Source organism: Typopeltis vanoorti, chromosome 1 (assembly GCF_054136105.1).
Source record: "Typopeltis vanoorti isolate ZY-2024b chromosome 1, IOZ_Tvanoo_1.0, whole genome shotgun sequence".
In the NCBI taxonomy this organism is placed as follows: Eukaryota; Metazoa; Arthropoda; class Arachnida; order Uropygi; family Thelyphonidae; genus Typopeltis; species Typopeltis vanoorti.
Window position 1 is genome coordinate 66,154,579 of NC_143549.1, and position 22,169 is coordinate 66,176,747.

The 22,169-nt window shown below is 35.6% G+C and overlaps 1 protein-coding gene across 1 annotated transcript in view; it reads left to right on the forward strand.

Annotated features, from left to right (window-relative positions):
- LOC150110053 (transmembrane protein 98-like) overlaps positions 1-22,169 on the forward strand; it is a 114,417-nt gene that overhangs the window by 21,921 nt on the left and 70,327 nt on the right. Inside the window, exon 3 of the mRNA XM_090397730.1 lies at positions 2,179-2,298. Within this exon, the coding sequence (XP_090253856.1) occupies positions 2,179-2,298 (120 nt within the window). The remainder of the gene's footprint in view (positions 1-2,178; positions 2,299-22,169) is intronic.

Consider the following 22,169-nt stretch of genomic DNA (forward strand, 5'->3'; position numbering starts at 1 on the left):
AGTAGTTGAATTGGCTTTGTAAAATAAGTTTGAATTCGGTAAAAAAAAAAAAAAAAAAAAAAAAAATTCTCCACCTGCACACAAAATTATTATGCACCACGAGGCATTTCTGATTTGCAACACTCCACATTCTTCTTTAGATTGCCAACATTTTCCATAAGTTAAATTACTGTCAATCCAATTTCATCTAGATACACAATCAGTCTTTTCTCCTCCCTGAAATTTCATTCTAGATAAAACAGTGTCACTTCATTCCCTAATAAGTTTCCTTTTATTCTGTGACTTTTTTTTGAAACAAAATACAATTTCATGAAGTATTTTCCTTAAAGTTTCTCTTTTCCAAGGAAAATTAATTTTTTCTTTCAGCACGTTTTCAATAGTTTTCTTTCTCTGGTGCTTTTTAGGAGATTTAAATTTTGTCTTGCCTTCACCTTTTGATTCCCTACGAATTCTTTTAATAGTTGACTCCGATACACCTGCAGTTTCACTTGCACCTTTTTGTAACATGAGAAATTGGAACACGGTGACTAGCTTCTAACAATTCTTTTTTTGCAGAATGTCAGCGCATTATTCAGTATTCTTTTGCAATAGCTACTGAAAGGTTTAACACCAGAACTTGTTGACTGTACTGGATCCATCATACAAATTAATAATAAAAAAATTAATGCAAAAAAACGACAGCAAAAATCAAGCTACTACAGCGACAGACAAGAAAGCATGTGTTAGTGACCAGTTTGTACAACCTTTATTTCTTTCTCCCCGTCAACATGAACTGACTATTCTTGGAAATCTGCCAGCCCTGGTTCTATGAACTGTGAGCATACAATATGTACCTGTAATGCTTTCAAACCTCATTTGAAGCTGGCTGCCCTTATCCACTCTCCTAAGGATCCATTCCCCATCTCTCTCTCTCTCTGTTCCTTCTTGCAGATTATCTTATTATGGTCAGACTGGGGAGATCTGCCTAGAACAACTGATATAACTGACAAGAATTACATCCACACCCATAAATATGATCAATCTGGTGTAGCTGACACCATGCTTTGGATAACTTATGCAGAATTAAATGGTAAAAAAACTACTATGCTTCACTGCAACAAATATAAACACTTTTTTAGAACCAACGGTAGATTTGTTAAACCAACCTGATCTTAATTTAATAAATATGGTTGTGTTAAACTTCCCAAGGTTTGGGAAACTTTAATTTTTAGGCATCCCATCCAACAGCTAAGGCTAGTCAACAGCACCGGTGCCCCTAATAAGACTTGAGGTTTTTTAGTCTTATTTTTTTCCATTTATTGTTTTAAGTATTTGTGTGTGTGTGTGTGTGCGCATGCACTTTTACAATTTTGAGATTGTATCCCTGACAGGGTCTCTGTGACAGACAAAAGCAGGAGTACAAAATATTTCCTCATGAAGGAGGCTTTGAGACAGGTATAGACTGATCATTATCTTTGGATTTAGTAAAAGTATAGGAGAAGTTGGTCCAAGTTTTCATATTTAATTTGTCTTATCTACTACATATATATATATATGTGTGTGTGTGTGTGTGTGTGTGTGTGTGTGTGTGTGTGTGTGTGTGTGTGTGTGTGTGTGTGTGTGTGTGTAGAAAGTATTTTTAACTTGGGTATAGTTATGTTAAAGATACCAAGCAATTTTAAACCTGGTTTTACTCCATTTTTTCCAAGTAAGCAAACAGACAATGTCAAGTTTGCGCCTTCTTGGAGATGTGTTTTGGCATTAAGGGTAAATATTAAGATTAGTGATCAGAACTTGCTCCACCTTTACCACGAGTTGCCTTGGTCTTGCACTACCTGTGGGATCAGCTAGTCTTGCATAAATTGCAGGCGCAAACTTGACATTGTCTGTTTGCTTACTTTGAAAAAATGGAGTAAAACCAGGTTTAAAATTGCTTGGTATCTTTAACATATATTATATATATATATATATATATATATATATATAGTGTTTAATTATTGTTTTAAGTATTTTAGTTATTTTAAGTATTAAGCTAAAATGCATTACTTGCTCTGTTGGTTCATTGTTGGTAATCACTACTGCTTTTCAGAACGGCAGTAATAAACTTACTTCACTACATTAAATGTGAAATAGTTGAATAGTATTCAGTATTAACTGACTAGTTGATTTGTGATATGTATAATATTTTGACTTGTATAGGCCAGATATTCATCTCATCAGTGGTCATGAAGATAGTCCTGATATGGAACTTGATGATGTCAGACTTCATCCAAATATTGAAAAGATATTAGCAGATGAGCAGTGGGTTGATGATGCTACGTAAGTGTGTTAGCCTGACTTTTGTTACCGTTTTTGTTCTAGAATTAATTTTTGATATGTGGAATTAAATTATTTTAATTATTTGAACTTTTTTTTTATTAAATATAGCTTATCTCACCTCTTATCAAATAGTTTTAATATTTTCATTCACAGTAATACTGAATATTTTCTCTCATTCAACAGGGTAAAATTATTTCATATTTTAAAAGCCATCTCAGTTGTCTCTGTATATGCGCGCGCGTGCACACACACACACACACACACACACACACACACACACACACACACACACACACACACACACACACACACACACACACACAGTAATCTACCATTTACCTGACCTTAAAAACAACTACCTTTCAATTAACTGACTCTTGCATGTCAGCTGGTTTCTGATAGAGCACAGTGTGATTGTACTTCAATTATCAGAACTCACCATTTTGATAATTGAAGGGTCAGATAAATGGTAGATTTCTCTCTCTCTCTCTCTCTCTATATATATATATATATATATATTGTGTGTGTGTGTATATATATATATTGTGTGTGTGTGTATATATATATATTGTGTGTGTGTATATACAGGGTGTTCGGGATAAATTTGACATATTTATAATTAATTATATTTTTCCGTAAGTTACATGTATTAACACACACTTCTCTTCATTTAAAAGTTTGGACCCTTCTTCATTCATATACAAGATGTCAGAAAGGATGGATAGCTGGAACCCACCTGAATCATGGAAGAGAATAACTTGTATCATGATGATTCGTGCCCGCCATCAAAATAAGGATATTACGACTGCTGCCCAATGCTCCCTGAATACAGTAAAAACAATCAGGCATGAACTAGAGACTTGCAATGGTGACTACGAGGATGTAGCAGGAAGAAAGATCCCTAGCAGACGATCTGATTGCGTTCGTACAGCAGAATTCCTCGCAAATCTGCAGGAACAGGTGTTGAAGAACCCTGGCATTGGAATTCGGGCTTTGTTCGTGGAGTTGCTAACTGTAGTCAAGCCCTGGATAACAAGGGTAGCCAATGGTAGGGCCGTATGTATGGCAGCAGGATTCGGCCCCTTGCCACACCTCTGGGAAAAGTCAAAAATGGTTGTCTGAAAATTTCTACGACTTCACCAGTCCAAATGTTTGGCCTCCAAACTCCCCAGACCTTAACCTCATGGATTATTTTGTATGGGGCGCAGTTGAAAAAGACACCAATCGCACTTCCAGTAATACAAAAGCCCAGTTAATGGATAAAATTAAAACAGTTTTTGCGGCCCTTCCCAGGGAGACTGTAGCATCAGCTTGTTCGAGGTTCCGAAGCAGAATTGAAGCTGTGATCGATGCTAATGGTGGTTATTTTGAGTAAATCTTGTTGATAGTATTGTAATTAACTCTGCCTGTAATGTTTTTTTGTCAATTCATTAAATTTAATAGATACAAAGAAGATTTTCTTTTTCCTTACGAAACTGTCAAATTTATCCCGAACACCCTGTATATATATTGTGTGTGTGTGTATATATATATATTGTGTGTGTGTGTGTATATATATATATTGTGTGTGTGTGTGTATATATATATATTGTGTGTGTGTGTGTATATATATATATTGTGTGTGTGTGTGTATATATATATATTGTGTGTGTGTGTGTATATATATATATTGTGTGTGTGTGTGTATATATATATATTGTGTGTGTGTGTATATATATATTGTGTGTGAGTGTATATATATATTGTGTGTGAGTGTATATATATATTGTGTGTGAGTGTATATATATATTGTGTGTGAGTGTATATATATATTGTGTGTGAGTGTATATATATATTGTGTGTGAGTGTATATATATATATATATTGTGTGTGAGTGTATATATATATATATATATTGTGTGTGAGTGTATATATATATATATATATTGTGTGTGAGTGTATATATATATATATATTGTGTGTGAGTGTATATATATATATATATTGTGTGTGAGTGTATATATATATATATATTGTGTGTGAGTGTATATATATATATATATTGTGTGTGAGTGTATATATATATATATATTGTGTGTGAGTGTATATATATATATATATTGTGTGTGAGTGTATATATATATATATATTGTGTGTGAGTGTATATATATATATATTGTGTGTGAGTGTGTATATATATATATATTGTGTGTGAGTGTATATATATATATTGTGTGTGAGTGTATATATATATGTATTGTGTGTGAGTGTATATATATATGTATTGTGTGTGAGTGTATATATATATATTGTGTGTGAGTGTATATATATATGTATTGTGTGTGAGTGTATATATATATGTATTGTGTGTGAGTGTATATATATATATTGTGTGTGAGTGTATATATATATATTGTGTGTGAGTGTATATATATATATTGTGTGTGAGTGTATATATATATATTGTGTGTGAGTGTATATATATATATTGTGTGTGAGTGTATATATATATATTGTGTGTGAGTGTATATATATATATTGTGTGTGAGTGTATATATATATTGTGTGTGAGTGTATATATATATTGTGTGTGAGTGTATATATATATATATATATATTGTGTGTGAGTGTATATATATATATATATTGTGTGTGAGTGTATATATATATATATATATTGTGTGTGAGTGTATATATATATATATATATTGTGTGTGAGTGTATATATATATATATATATTGTGTGTGAGTGTATATATATATATATATATTGTGTGTGAGTGTATATATATATATATATATATTGTGTGTGAGTGTATATATATATATATATATATATTGTGTGTGAGTGTATATATATATATATATATTGTGTGTGAGTGTATATATATATATATATATTGTGTGTGAGTGTATATATATATATATATATTGTGTGTGTGTGTATATATATATATATATATTGTGTGTGTGTATATATATATATATTGTGTGTGTGTGTGTGTGTATATTGTGTGTGTGTATATATATATTCATTTTTAATATAAACTGACTAAAAACCCAAGAATTATAACAAATTGAGATTTATTTGAAAACGCAACATGTTCCATTGAGATTGACTTCATCAGGCATTAAGAACATAGAAAGATATTAAAAGACACTGAAAAAAACATTGAAACACTCTAAAGCTATACAATTATAAAGTTATAATATTTGACTGTAAATTACAGTTATTATGACTTGAGCTATAGTCCATATTAAAAAATAATAACTGTAATTTACAGTCGAATATTATAACTTTATAATTGTATAGCTTTAGAGTGTCTCAATGTTTTTTTCAGTGTCTTTTAATATCTTTCTATGTTCTTAACGCCTGATGAAGTCAATCTCAACGAAACATGTTACGTTTTCAAATAAATCGCAATTTATTATAATTCTCGGGTTTTTATTCAGTTTATATTAAAAATGAACTTATCCCAACCCCGAGTTAATAGTAGTAGTCACACATATATATATATATATATATATATATATATATATATATATATATTTTTTTTTTTTTTTTTTTTTTTTTAAAGAATTGAATGACATAAACCGAGAGAAAAGGAAAAAGGTTTAATAGTATCACACGCCTAGTTTCGGCTTTTTACAGCCTTCTTCAGGTGTTTTTATATAAAAGAAAAGAAAAAACATTAAACATCGAGGATAAAAACTGTAAACAGCATAGGAAGTCACTATACATATTTAACGTGAAAACGTTGTAGTTAACGTATTCAAAGCTGTTCCTTCGTTGGTCACATAGTTGGGTGAGTGCATGCATATATCATCTCGTGAGCGCCAGTATTTGATCACAGCAGAATGATCTTGTATGTTATAGCTTAAATTATTATTTAAATGTACAGGGTTGAGGATGATTTCTCTAGATTCTGCAATTTTTCTCTCCAATTCGTCATGGCAATGGAAAATGTTGTTAGATCTATCCCAAGGGATTGTATGAATATTGTATTTCTTTTATATAAAAACACCTGAAGAAGGTTGTAAAAAGCCAAAACTAGTCGTGTGATACTATTAAACCTTTTTCCTCTTCTCTCGGTTTATGTCATTCAATTCTTTTAAAAAATATGTTTAACAACCGAGTAAATGAACCTCCATGCATGTGTGTGTGTGTGTGTGTATCCACACACACACACATCTATGCACATTATTTTGTTGAGGAGGAGGAAAGAGAGACTTAGGAGAGTGGCATGGGGAAGAGAGGTGACTTATTAAATTGAAGTCTCGATAACCTAAATAGTTATGGGATGCATAAATTTCTAATATGTGTAATTAATTGTTCCTCGTCTTTTTTGTAGAACTTTTGCCAATATCCCTGATGACTTACAAAACTTGTAGGGTTATACATCTGTGTCCAAAAGCTAAGGATGAACTACATTTTTACCTGAATGAAAATCATGACTACAGCCAAATGTGGACATAAATTTATTTCCAGCACACTAATAAATTGTATTTCACAAAAAAGTGTTATAAATTTTATACAAATTAAATTGCAATTTTTTTTGGCAAAAGTTATGAATTTTAAGTTATGAAAGTTATAAAGTTATGAAAATAAACCCCAACTCAACATCACCAGAGTTAAAGATCGGTACTATCAACGTGAGAAGCCTGAATGGCAAAGAAATGGAGCTAGCTGAGGAATTAGATAAGTACCAGATCGACATAATAGGAGTGACTGAAACAAAAAAGATAAAAACTGGTGAGATCTTTCTGAGCAATAAATACAAAATGTTATATTCAGGCAATGACAATCAAGGAAAAGAAGGAGTAGCCATTATATTCAACACAAAATATGAGGCTAATCTTCTTGAATGGCAGTCAGTCTCAAGTAGAGTAATGTGGGCAAATGAGAATGGGGAACTGGACAATGAGACTTATTTGTGCCTATGGTCCCACAGAAGGTTCTACTAAGGTAGAAGTGGAGGAATTTTTTGAGGCTTTAGAAAAAGCAACTGACACAATGAAAAATGAAAAGTTGGTCCTTATTGGGGATCTAAATAGCAGAGTAGGAAATGATTGTGAGACATACAAAAATATTTTGGGAAAATTTGGAGAAAAGAGCAAAGCTAATAATAATGGCAAATATCTGTTGGATTTCTGCTCAGGACATGGACTGGTTATTACTAACACCATGTTCCAACATAAAAATGTGCACAAATTCACATGGAGAGAAGAGGCTGGGAATAAAAAGTCTCATTGACTATGTTATTGTTGATAGTGATGTTTTCTCCCTGGTGCAGGACACCAGAGTGTACAGAGGATTTGAAATTGGAAGTGATCACTATTTAGTCTTGAGCAGGATAAAATTGAATTTCATATTGAAAAGAATAACATGTAAGAAAGTTTTAAAGCGAATAAAAGTTGAGCAGCTCTCAGATGTGAGCTGTAGACTAAAATACACAAAGATTATTGAAGAAAAAATGAAAGAGTTTGAGAACAGGAATCAAACCTTGTAGATTCTGTGGCAAACTCTGAAGAAAACATTGATTGATTCTGCCAGAGAGGCATGTGGTGAGGTTGTCTGTAAGGATAAAAAAATCAGAACTCCCTGGTGGACACAGGAAGTTAAAGGGGCAGTGAAGGAAAAGAAGAAAGCATACCAAAAGTTCCTGTCAAATAAGTCAGCTTGTGCTCTTAGAGAATATAGAGACAAATGCACGAATGCTAAATACCGTGTAAAACTAGCTAAACAAAAGTCATGGGAGGACTTTGGCAAGAATATAGAAAATAAATATCAAGAAGGTGGCAAAATATTCTGGAGGTTGTTGAAGAAGCTTAAGAATGGAGGAAAGAGTGCTATAAAAGGAATTAGAGATGATAAAGGTGACAGGGAAAACAGGAGAAAAAGATATCCTTGAAGTATGGAGTAATTACTTTGAAAAACTGCTAAATGAAACAAGCAGTGATGACAGCACAGTGGTAAAAAACACTGACCAGGCATGCAGTCAGGAATACATATCCATACTTGAATTAGAAAAAGCCATCAAAGGCTTGAAATGTGGAAAGGCAGCAGGAGTAGATGATATTCGACCAGAAATGCTGAAGTATGGTGGTATAAGAGTCTTACAGTGGCTGCACTGCATAGTTCAGAAAGCCTGGACAGAGGGACGAATTCCCGATGATTGGAGTAGAGCTCTCATAGTATCCATATATAAAAAGGGTAATAAAACTGCATGTGAGAATTACAGAGGTATTTCCCTACTGAGTGTTCCTGGCAAGATCTATGCAAGTATACTTGAGAAACGGTTGAGAAGAATTGTGGAAGAAAAGCTTGGTGAAGAACAAGCTGGATTCAGGCCAAATAGAGGCTGTCAGGATCAGATCTTTACTTTACGACAAATAGTCGACAAAGCATGGGAATATAACAAAGATCTGTATTTAAGTTTTGTCGATTTGGAAAAGGCATATGACAAGTTGCCAAGAGAGAAGCTATTCAATACGCTGCAGTTATATGGGGTCAATGGGGCATTATATCAAGCAATACTTAGTCTTTATTTGAGTTGTAAGTCAGCAGTTAGAATTGAAGGAAGTACAGGAAGATGGTTTAATGTTAAATCTGGTGGAGACAAGGATGTACATTATCCCCTCTGTTATTCATTATCTATATGGATCACATTATGAAGGAAAGTGGTATTAAACATGATATCAAAATTGGAGATGTTAATGTCAGCTCTTTGCTTTATGCGGATGATGTTATACTTCTAAATAAATCCGCTACAAGTCTGCAAGATTCTCTGACTAAATTGAATAGCTGTTGTAATAGATATGGTATGAAGGTCAGCAATAAAAAGACAAAGACAATGAAAATAGGTAGAATCATTGAAAATGTCAACTGTGTTGTGAATGGAGAACCTGTGGAACAAGTAAATCATTTCAGCTATTTAGGCACGATTTTTACTGAAGATGGTAAATTAAATATAGAAATAGACAATCAGAATCAGCAAAGCTGGTATGGTGGGAAGTCAATTGAATAAATTCATATGGAATAAGAGAGAAATTAGTCGGAACACTAAATTAGCTGTATACAAGACAGTGTTCAAACCAGTTTTAACTTATGGATCTGAGAGCTGGATCAGAAGTAAAACACTTGACCAAAGACTAGAGACCACAGATATGAGAGTCCTGAGAAAGATTATAGGCGTGAACAGATGGCATCAATGGCAGTATCATATTAAAAACGAGGATATTAATAAAGAACTTGACATTGTCAGCATCCAGGAATGCGTTAGCAGAGCTAATCTCAGGTGGTATGGTCACTTAAACAGAATGGGCGAAGAAAGATTAGCAAAACAAGTGTTCTCTGCCAGGTTGGCAGCAAAACGACCCAGAGGAAGACCAAGATATAGGTGGATTGATACGGTACAAAGTGCCTTAGACGATAGAAATATAAGATCTGATAATGTTGGAGTCTTGACAAGTAACAGACTGATTTGGAGGAAAATTGTAGATAGGAAATTAATAATGATGTAATTTTTTTTCATGTAGTACTATCATATCCTGTACACCCCTTGAGGGTACATGGCAGGAATTTGATGATGATGATGATGAAGTTATGAATTTCCTAAGGACATAGTTTTCTGTAGATAGACACTGTATGTTAATTCCTTAACTATGTGGAGAGACATTTCAGTATGGAATATGTCCACCCCAAACTGTGATGCAGCTCTCACAACATCATACCATGCTTAGGATCAAGTGACTGAGGAGTTCTTGAGGCAAACTGGTCTACTCCTCCTTCAGAGCAAGGATAAGGCCTTGTTTGTTTTCTGCAGTGGAATGTTGAGTGGCAGTTCATCTCCCCATTGCATCCCAAACATGTTGGCCATCCAATTCGATTAATATCCTTGTCCTCCAAAAGTATCTCCACCACTTGTGAATGAATGTAGTGTGACACTGTCATCCATAAAAATGAATTCTTCACCTACAGCACCACAGAACAATCAAACATGATGTTGCTTTGTTGCAATATTGTTCACCCGTCATAGTCCCTTTTTCCAGCACTTGTAGCCCTTTGCATCCATTGAGTATAATGCCTCCTCACGCAATGACTCCAGCACCTCGAACATTCTCACGATGGTAAGTAGCACCACTACTTTCATGCCATTCACATGTCATCTATGGAGGAATGACTGAAACAACTCATCTCTAAAGAATACATTAATCAATTGGTGTCTTGTCCAATTTTTATGGATACAGCACAACCACTAAAACATGCTATATGATGAGCTGTGGATAAAGCGATCCAGACTATAGGCCTACCTGTCACAGATGTCTTGCCACGGTTTGTTGAGATAGCTGCATACCTGTGCTTGAATGGAGCCGACCTGCAAACTGACCTGCTGTGGTGTGTCAATTACATTTTGCTGTCATAACCAACAATCTATTTTCATGCTCCATGGTAGAACAAGGGTGACCTCTTAACGTTTGGAACACATCCCATTGGTTTGAAACACTGCCCAGAGTCTGGATACAGTGCATTGTGGGATTCCGAACTCACTGGCAGTTCTGCAGCCTTCCTCAAGCTTTTCAATAATTCTTCCCCATGTGAAATCATCTAGATATCTTTAAGACAGTACAAGACATTCAAGTTTTCAACTTTATTCTTTCACGAAAAGAGCTTCATTCAAACACAATTTGCTTACCGCAGCCTTTTATCTTATTCAGTGCCACCACATAATCCTGTGCACTCGATTTGAAAATTTGAATGTGTACCCATTTTCTACTCAGAATTGTCAGTTGTACAAATTGCCACAATCTGATTTGTCTGAATTTGCAGTTGGAATCTTCAGAAATAGTGTTTGCCCTTTGGGTTTGGATGCCAGTATAGTTTATTAAACTCATTATTTATCTTAAAGCATGTGGGCTCAATACCAGAAGCTATCTACAAATCATAAGAAGACCAGTAACCTTTTATGCAACCTTTAAGATCTGTAGGCCACGTTTAAGATCACGTAGCCTACAGATCTTAAAGGTTGAAATCTCTGCACCTTTTAACTCCATGACTATGTGAACGGCAAAGGTTCACAAGACTAATATTCTTCTATGGCATCATAGATTGTATTATTTGACCTACTTATCTGTTATCAAAACATCTGGCTCAACTTTTAAAGAACGGTATAGAATGTACGGACTCCTTCATCATAAACTCACAACACTTTGTAGAAAAACTGAAAGAAATTTCCATCTTACCATCAGATATTCTAGCTTGTCTAGATATTGTATCCTTGTTCACCAGTGTTCCTGTGGACAAAGTTATGGTACTTATAGATGATCTTTTCCCTTCTGACATCTCTCGGCTATTTAGGCACTGTCTCCAGTGAAATTATTTCAGATTGAATGGGAAGTTTTCCAAGAAGCTATCTGGCCTTCCAATGGGAAGCTCTCTGTCTTCTTCATGCTGATTTATTCATGGATAACTTTGAAAAACATTTCCTCATATCTACAAATCAAAGCCTTCACTTTGGAGATATGGAGATGATGTATTTATTATCTTAAATACAATGTTGCTGAGTTGCACAATTTTCTTTCATCCATCAAAAAATTTCTATTTTCTTTCAATTTTCTTTCCATCATAATATTAAATTCACTTTGGAACTTGAAAATAAAGGAAAATTATCTTTTCCTAGATGTTTTAATTGTGAAAGCCCACCCATACAGGTTGTTGCCAACATTCCTCCTCATTGCACCATATATCACAAAAAATTATTATATGTTATACATACAGTCAAGAGAAGGGTGATCTCTATTACAAGAGATGAAGAAAAAATGAAAAAATTACAGTCTTTACTTTAACTACTAGTGAGCAATGGATATTCTTAGAAAATGGTACAAAGAATACTATTCTCTACTCCTGATCCACAACAAATTCCCAACATTCACTACAGAACCTCATTTTCCATCCCTTATGTTATTATTGTTGTTGTTCCGGGCAACTCCAAGGAGTCGACAGACTCATCGAGGGAGGCCCTAACATCATGTCAAGAACAACTATTCGACATTGACACAGTATCTATCATACCTTGCCTTGAACTCATTCATGGTCGTAGCAGCCACAACAGACTCTGGAAGCTTATTCCACTCATTCACCACTCTCCAAGTAAAAAACCTAGCTCTACCTCCCTTGTCAACCATGCTCTTGCCCGGCTTCCATGCATGGCCCCTAGTCCTCCCACCACCAGTCATATTTTCAAAAATATCTTCTGGATCAATCTTATAGAAACCCTTCAGTAATTTGAATGTCTCAATCATATCATCCCTCCTTCGCCTATCGTCCAATCTCTGCAACCCACAAATCTTCAACCTATTCTCATAAGGTTCATTCCACAGACATTCTATCATCTTGGTCACTCATCTATGGATCCTCTCCACTTCCTCCCCATCACGAAGAAACCCTGGTGCCCATAACTGGGCACAGTAGTCCAGATGGGGTCTTATCAAGGCTCGATACAGAGGAACAACAACTTGTTTGTCTCTGCATGTTAGAGTATTTTTCAGAAGCCAAGTGATTTGATGAGCTGATTTAGTCACTTTTGCAATGTGTCCCCTAAACTTCAATTCCTTATCCACCAATACTCCCAAATCCCTGGCCTCATCAATTTCCTGGAGTACGGTTCCACCAATGCGATATACTGCTGCTATTCTTTTCACCCCAAAGTGCATAACCTTACACTTTGCCACATTAAATTGACATCCATTTTTCCTATCCCAGTCCTCCAAACTATCCAAATCATCTTGTAAAATTTTGACATCCTGTGCACTCACAATTGCTCTACCCAACTTTGCATCATCAGCAAGCAAGTGAACACTTCCTCTCAAATCCTTTCCTATATCATTGATGAACAAATCGAAAAGCAGTGGTCCAAGAACAGAGCCCTGCAGCACACCACTAGTCACAAGCTGTCTTTTAGACTCCACTTCTGCATAAACCTCTCTCTGGTATCTCTCCTTCAACCACCCTCCTATCCATCTCACCAACCCTATATCTATCCCCATCTGCTCCAGTTTACTGATTAAGGTTCCATGTGGTATCCTGTCAAAGGCCTTGGCAAGGTCCAGTAGTATCACTGTAAATCCATTTCCCCTATCCAGTTCAGCCGTCACTGTGTTAAAAAACATGAGCAAGTTACTGAGGCATGATCTACCCTTCACAAAACCATGTTGTCCCCCATACAATATCCCATTTTCATCTATCCAATCCTGTATTATTTTCTTGACTAATTTCTCTAAGACCTTGACAATGATTCCTGATATGCTAATTGGTCGGTACTTTACAACAGCAGTCTTGGAACCACCTTTATGCAGTGGAACTATTTTCCCCTCTTTCCACCCCCTCTGGACTAACCCAGACCCGAGACTCAAATTAAACAAAATGGTCAAGGGTACTGACAATTCTTTAGCTACTTCTCGTACACGAGCTGGTATACCATCCAATCCAACGGATGTATTGCCATTGAGGTTATGCAATAGACTACTCACCTCCACTTCATTCACCACAATCCCCGTATAATCTACTGGTTTATTTGTTTCTGCAATGTCACCACCTGGATGATATATACTTGCAAAGTGCTCACTCAGTAACTCAACTATATCAACTGATTCAGTTACCTCCCTACCATCGGCATTCTTTAAAATCATTCTGCCATGTACATTTTTCCTTTTACTTGCTACATATCTAAAAAACTGTTTAGGATTCTCTTTAGCTTGCATGGCCAATGTTCTTTCGTAATCCTTTTTTGCTTTTCTTACCACACTCGTTACCCTTCTGGCCTGCGCTTTATACCGTTCATGTGCCTGCCGGTCACCTTTCTCCTTAAATTCCCTCCATAGTTGTTTCTTTTTTTGCAGCTCAAGCTTAATGGTGTTATTCATCCATTTAACCCCTACTTAATTTATTATTCAGACTCTAGGTATACAGTCAGCCATTGCTTCATGCAAACACTTCTTAACTGCCTCCCATGCACTATCAACTTCTAGTCCTTGCAGTTGTACATGCCATGGCACTGAACCAATCAAACTCCTAAGCTTGTCATACTTTCCATCCCGATAATTCCACATGTACCCTATCTTAATTGAAAATTCTACACCTTTAGCCACCTCCCAAGTCAAGACCCTATTATCACTCTCACCAATTGGTGGCAATGTGGTCATATTTGTTACAGCCAATTTCTCAGATGTAATTACTAGGTCAAGCACTCTCTGACTCCTAGTATTTTCCATTACATGCTGTCGCAGATAGTTATCCCTAATAACCGCATAAAATCCAATTCCTTCCTCCCGTGTGTCCTCTCCTCACTCCAATCAATGCGACCATAGTTGAAATCTCCCATAACAATTACCCTCCTTCCACTCATTTCTTCTATTTGCTTGTGCATACTGTTACCACCATCTTTTCCATCACCTGGTCTATAGCAGCACCCAATTGTATATTTAGTTCTGCTAGCCACAATCTCACACCAAATGCCCTCAAATGCTCTTTTCTCTATCCTGCAATTCAACTTCTATTCTCTTTGACTGTAGCTCATCAGCTATCATCAACAATACTCCTCCCCCCCCCCATTTTATTCTCCCTGTCATTCCTGAACACACTATACCCATCACATTCAATCCCACTAGCTATATCATCTACAGTCAGCCATGATTCACTAATACCAATAACCTGTGGTCTGGAAGTGCCAACCATGGCCAAAAACTTCCTTCTTGTTCCTAATACTCCTAGCATTAGTGTACATGAATTTAAGACCCCCATTAGCCCCAACCCTATCTTTATGCCTTATATTAACTATCCCACTCTGATTTGTTGTCCTTATTCGCTGGGCATATTATATTTATTCATACATTGAACTGCCTCCCTAAGGACTGTATATCTACCCCCCCCTCTTAATAAATCTAGTTTCCCTGAATTTGCACATCCATTACATTCAGCAACACTTTCTCAAGTCTCCTTACACCGTAACCATTCAAATGCAAGCCATCCATCTTATATAGATCCTTTCACCCATCGAACTCACTCCACACATCCACATGTTCCACACCACTTGTCATACATAACCCACGCATAAATTCATTCGCAATTATGGCCCTCCTTTTAAACATTTCACTGTCATACCGTGGCAAAAGACTAATCATTCTAACTCTCTCACTCTTTTCTTTTGCTACCACAAACAAATCATTCAGGTCTTCTATCAATTCCATTTTATCTCCTTTCAAATCATTCGTACCTGCCACAACAATCATTTCTTTCACCCTTTCCTTTTGCTCTCTAATAGACTCAGTTACATCCTTTATGGTCGCACCAGGTTGGTATGATTTTATCAAATCCTCTACTAACACACCTCATACTAACGAGTCTCCATACAGTACTCATTTTGTTCGTGTTCACACTCATACGCTTATTTTTCCTGTCATACTTTTTATTATTGGTTGGTTCATTCAGTCGACTTTTGCTCATATGCTCTAGCTGCTGTTTTGCCCTTTGTATCACACCATTCAACAACGCGATCTCACTCGTTGCATCTATCTCATCTTTTTTATTCTCTGTAAAACCATTAATACTATCATTCACGCTTTCTACATTCACACTCTCACAATTCTCTGGTACAACCTCGCCGTTTCTTGTCATATCCCTATTTTCTTCATTCTGAAGTTTGACAAAAATATCACACTCACGATCCAAAATACACTTCAATTCCTCATTCTCCCTACATTTTCTACACACATTCACTCCTTTATTATCATGTAACCACACTCTGACCGCACTCTGCAAAGCTTACATTTCGCAGATAGTACACTGAATCATCTCCTTTACATTACCGTTCTTGAAAGAAGATGGCGAACCATCATTACTGGCCGCCATTTTCCTTCGTACTGGGCCATACTTACTAGTAATGTATTTTATCAAATTATAAATTATAAATTTAGTTTAATCCTTTATCCAAGCGTGAACAAACAAAGTTTGCACCTGAAAGTATCTTCAGGACTGGGGTAAGGTGGTACAACACCAGGGCACTCCTTGCAAAGGTGGAGCAAGCTACCAACACTCCTCTCTCAGTATCTCCCATAATGCAAAACACATCTCCTTGCGGATATATCTAATGTTATGTATTAAGGAAAGGGCCACAACCCAGACTAGTTTCGACCTTTATTGAGGTCTCTTCAGTGGGAGCCAGGCCCAAGTGGAGATACCAGGCAGAAGCATTAGCAGGTCATCTCTATCTATAGGAGTTGCCGAATGGTGTGCCACCCTTTTTTAATAAATTACTCTGGATTTAGAGAAAGATGTTGAAAGTTTAATTTTCACTTAGTTAGAGTATAATAAATTTAGTTTAATCCTTTATCCAAGTGTGAACAAACAAAGTTTGCACCTGAAAGTATCTTCAAGACTGGGGTAAGGTGGTACAACACCAGGGCACTCCTTGCAAAGGTGGAGCAAGCTACCAACACCCCTATCTCAGTATCTCCACTTGGGCCTAGCTCCCATTGAAGAGACCTCAATAAAGGTCGAAACTAGTCTGGGTTGTGGCCCTTCCCTTAATGCATAACATTAGACATATCCGCAAGGAGATGTGTTTTGCATTATGGGAGATACTGAGATAGGAGTGTTGGTAGCTTGCTCCACCTTTGCAAGGAGTTGCCTGGTGTTGTACCACCTTACCCCAGTCCTGAAGATACTTTCAGGTGCAAACTTTGTTTGCTCACACTTGGATAAAGGATTAAACTAAATTTATTATACTCTAACCAAGTGAAAAATAAACTTTCAATATAAATCATAAACACCAAAAACACACAAACAGATGCACTAAGATACGCAAAGCAAACAAAACTACGCAATATTAAAGTAAATTAATCAATGATAACTGAAAATAATGCTTATCTTATCTGGAGCTTTCACGAACACTACACACTACGAATCCCTCTAGCGGCGACTTCCCCACACAGATTATGTTATAAAACACTTTGGTATACTAACTACACTAATAAAACTACAATAATATACTAGAATTACACAATTAAATCTAACAGAATATTAATAAATCAACAAAAATCACAAATCTTTCAGGAGCTCTCCGACAGTACGTCCTTTCACCAGCTAGCCTCAACACCAATCCTGTCACCAATCAAAGTCTACCAAATATTGGTAGACTTTCTCTCAAAATTGCCAATCTCCTAAAATTTCATGACGTAAGAGTGGCTTTCAAACCCATTTTGATTATACAGACTTCATTATTTTCACCTTAGGACCACGTCCTTTCAACAAACATCCTGAAGTTTATAATATTACATGTTCTTGTAGCCTTTCTTACATAGGGCGAACATCAGAAGTTTGGAAATGACATAAGAGAACATATTGGAGACATGAATGACAACAGAGAAGACAGATTGTGCCTAGCTTTCCACTTCTCTCACTCACCATAATATTGAATGGGACAAGAGCTTCATGCATTACATATAGGATAACTTCAATGCCCTCATCATCAAAGAATCTGATGGTTATCCACTTATAAAGCACACTCAATAGAAACCAAAGAATGATTCAATGGGATATTTGGAAGTTGCTTTATTAGATCTTTCCATGCATTAGACTTGAGCTTTTCTGTCAACTATTGCTCAAATTTCTGCATGTTTTCTGTTTTTTTTTACTTTTGTATAATGGTTTCACACATGTTCGTTTTTTTTTAGTTATGTAATGGTTCACGTTTAGCACTTTATTGTTAAACATAAACAATAAAATATAATCGTTATAAAATATAATTACAGCCTAATAAAGCACACGTAAGTTAATTTGCATCACATTCATTGTCTAATATTCCACTAATTTCAAATTTGAGTATTCAAAATCTCTTACTTCATTTGACCATTTTTGAGAAAAGAAATCAATGTTTCAGTGGGACTATTTCTTTGAAGTTTGATTATTCCAGTCCGTTAGATTAGTCCCAGAAGGTTGCCTAACATCAGTTGTTTAGCGAATTTGGAATTGCAAATAACAAAATTTTTCTTAGTTTTTGAAATAGGTTTCATGTTATATTTTCACTATATAAAAATTGTTTCTATTTATGACATAACAATTTTTGGGTATTACTGGTTTTTTTTCCCTCCTTAAAAAAAAAAAAAAAAAAAAAAAAGTTCCAACTATTACTGCTGTCACTGATTGCTGTTTCTTAAATACTTACTAATAATTCTCTAAGCCCTACAAAAAAAAAGTTGAAAGCTTCAGTTATTCACTACTATTGAGAAAGAAGAAAAAAAAAAGTTGGTAAAGACTGGTATGGTAAGAAAGGCAAAATTGGAGCCGAATGAGCTAAGAGTAATCTGAAAGAGTTCTTTCAGTATGTGGCAAGCAAAAGAAAGTGATGATATTACAGTAATAGATATGTTGGGGATTAATATGGAAGTAAGGATAGAGGGAGTCGAGGTACATAGGTTCTTACAGAATCTGAATGTCAATACAGCTATGGGATTGGGTGGAATATCAGCTCATGTATTATGAGAATGTGCTGGTAATTGGTAGTCCCTTTTGACTGAATTGTTTAATTTGAGTCTCAGCTTGTGTAGAGTCCAAACAAATGGAAATAATTTAAAATAGTTCCATTGCATAAAGGTTGTTCCGAGACAGAAGTAGCTAATTATAGACCAGTTAGCATTTCAGAAGTGGTGATCAAAGTATTAGAGAAGTTGGTTAAAGACAAAATTCAGGACTGGGTAGGTTAGGTTAGGTTAGGGGAAGCATGGCACTGTAATGGATAAGTCATTCTTCAGTAACTTACTCATGTTCCATAATAAGGTAACAGCTGAGTTGGGTAAAGGTAATTGCTACATGGTCATACTGTTGGGCTTCACAAAGGCATCTGATAGGATACCACATGGAATTTTGATACATAAGTTACCTCAAATGGGTATGGATATGAAGCTGGTGTTGTGGATAAGAGTGGCTGATGGAGAGATACCAGACAGTTTATGCAGGTGCACAATCCTGTAGAAGGCCTGTGACTAGTTGCATGCCACAGGGCTCTGTACTTGAACCACTGCTGTTTAATTTGTTCATTAATGATACAGAAAATAATCTGAGGGGAAATATTCAGTTATTTGCAGATGATGGAAAATTAGGTAGAGCAATAGTCAACAGATTATGTTGATATTTTACAGAAGAATGATTTAAACAGACTGCCAGTATGGGCAAAGGAGAATGGATGCCAATTTAATGTGCATTATAAGGTTATGCATTTTGGAGTGAAAACATTACCAGCTTTGTACCATTCATTTTACACAAATTATGGACTTTTAGTGTTGATGGATAGGAAGATGAAATTCAGAGGACATATTGTAAAACTGACTAAAACAGCTCATAGGATTTGTTGGAAGTTTTTCGACTTGGTTATACTACAAATTAAAGATACCAAGAAATTAAATACTTGGTTTAATCCTTTATCCAAGTGTTAGCAAACAAAGTTTGCACCTGAAGTATTTTCAGGACTGGGCGACTCGTATATAGAAGCTAATGACTTCACATCACTTGCCTTAGTATTCCATAATGCAAAGTACATATCCTTACGGACATCTATACTACTATGCATTATGGGAAGGATCACTATCCAGAACAGCTTCGATCTTTATTGAGGTGTCATCAGTGGGATCCAGCAGACCCATAGGTGATATGACTGCTGCATTACTTCAACCTTAATATCACCTCTGGGTCTGGCTCCCACTGATGAAACCTCAATAAAGATCAAAGCTGGTCTGGGTAGTGACCCTTCCCATAATGCAAAGCACATGTCCGTAAGGATATGTGCTTTGCATTATGGGATACTAAGGCCAGTGATGTGAAGTCATTGCTTCCATATATGAGTTGCCCCTGTCCTGAAATTACTTCAGGTGCAAACTTTGTTTGCTTACACTTGGATAAATAATTAAGCGAAGTATATAATTTCTTGGTATCTTTAATTTGTAGTGCATAGGATTATCTGGTTATTGTGGAGCACCCTGACATTCAGAGATAAGGTTGTTATTCCTCTTTATAAGGCTTTGATAAGGATTATTGCACGCAGATTTGGTCATCTGGGTTTCTTGGAGATATGAGGTGGAACGGATTCTGAAGCAAGTAACTAAGATGGTCGGATGACTGGAGGATGCTCCATATGAGGAGAGAGATTGAAGATTTGTGGGTTACAGAAGCTGATTCATCAGCATATAAGGGGAGATATGATAGACATATAAATTGCTTAGGGAGTTTACAGGATTGATGTGGATGAAATATTTCAGTACATTAATAATGTTTGAAAAACTAGAGGTCATCTATGTAAATTGAGTAAGAGTGTGGTTATCAAGTGAGTGAGGACTAGATTTTTTGCTTGGAGAGTGGTGAATGAGTGGAATAGATTGCCAGAGTCAGTTGTCTGTGCTTTGTCAATGAATGATTTAAAGGCAAAATATAACATATTGTACAGGTATTGACAATTGTTGATTATTTTTTTTTAAATAGACCTCCCACAGTGAGTGTGCAGAGGCAATGGAGGTGTGTGTGTGTGTGTGTGTGTGTGTGTGTGTGTGTGTGTGTGTGTGTGTGTGTGTGTGTGTGTGTTTAATACCCTAAAATTTGAATAAAAAGCCAATGACATTATTAAAAAAAGAGATACTCCTAAAAAAAATAGGCTAAATAGCCATAAAAATAATATTTATATATTTTTTTCCATAAAGAAAAACTATAAATGCATGAAAATTATATGCATTTTGTGAGGTGATTTTTAACTAGGATGAATAAACAATAAACCAAATTTAAGATGGCCAACTTTTTAAAACTTAGTAGCAATTAATAATAAAATAATTATTTCATGAAAATAATTATCTTGAATTAAGTTCAAGAACAACAAAAAAATGCATAGTCATCTATGCATTATACAAAATTAACAAACCAAAAATTATTCTTTCATTGCTTTTCCATACAACACAATATTTATATCAAAGATGCCAAGAAATTATATTCCTGATTTCATCCTTTATCCAATTGTAAGCAAACAAAGTTTGCAACGGAAGTCATTTCACGACTGGGCTACTTGTATATACAGGCTAATGATTCACATCAGTTGCCTTAGTATCCCATAATGCAAAGCACATATCCTTATGGACATGTTTAATGCTATGCATTATGGGAAGGGCCACTACCCAGACTGGTTTCAACCTTTTTTGAGGTCTCGTCAGCGAGAACCAGACCCATGGGATACTAAGGCAATCGATGTGAAGTTAGCCTCTATGTGCAAGTAGCCCAGTCATGAAGTGACTTCACACGTGAACTTTGTTTGCTTACAACTAGATAAAGGATGAAACCAAGAATATAATTTCTTAGCATCTTGAATTTGTAGTTTAACCAAGTGAAAAAAAACTCAATATTTATGTCCAATGATTGATTACAACCGTTTCCTATATCCATTGATCACCACGAGTACACAGTGGATAGACTATACTGTGTTTATGGTGGAGTGGACCTGTACTTAAGTCACACTGTCTTAAACTTCTTCTATAAATTGAATTCAGTACATCATAGATCTCATGGCTTAAATCTTGCCTCACATGCAGTAACACTCATCCTCCTCATTTAAATATTCATATCATGAAATTACCATTATGCATTATCAGAATATCATCATTAAGCTACAATTTGGAAATCCCTATAATACTTGGCTTAATTTGAGTTAATAATTAAAATCACATCAGCTTATTCCTGAAGTTCCATGCATTGGCATATAAGAATAGTACTACAGTCACTTTAATTGCAACATTGACCTTCTGTTGGAATATCTCTCTCTCTCTCTCTCTCTCTCCAATCAATTGTGATAAATTTCTTTGAGTTC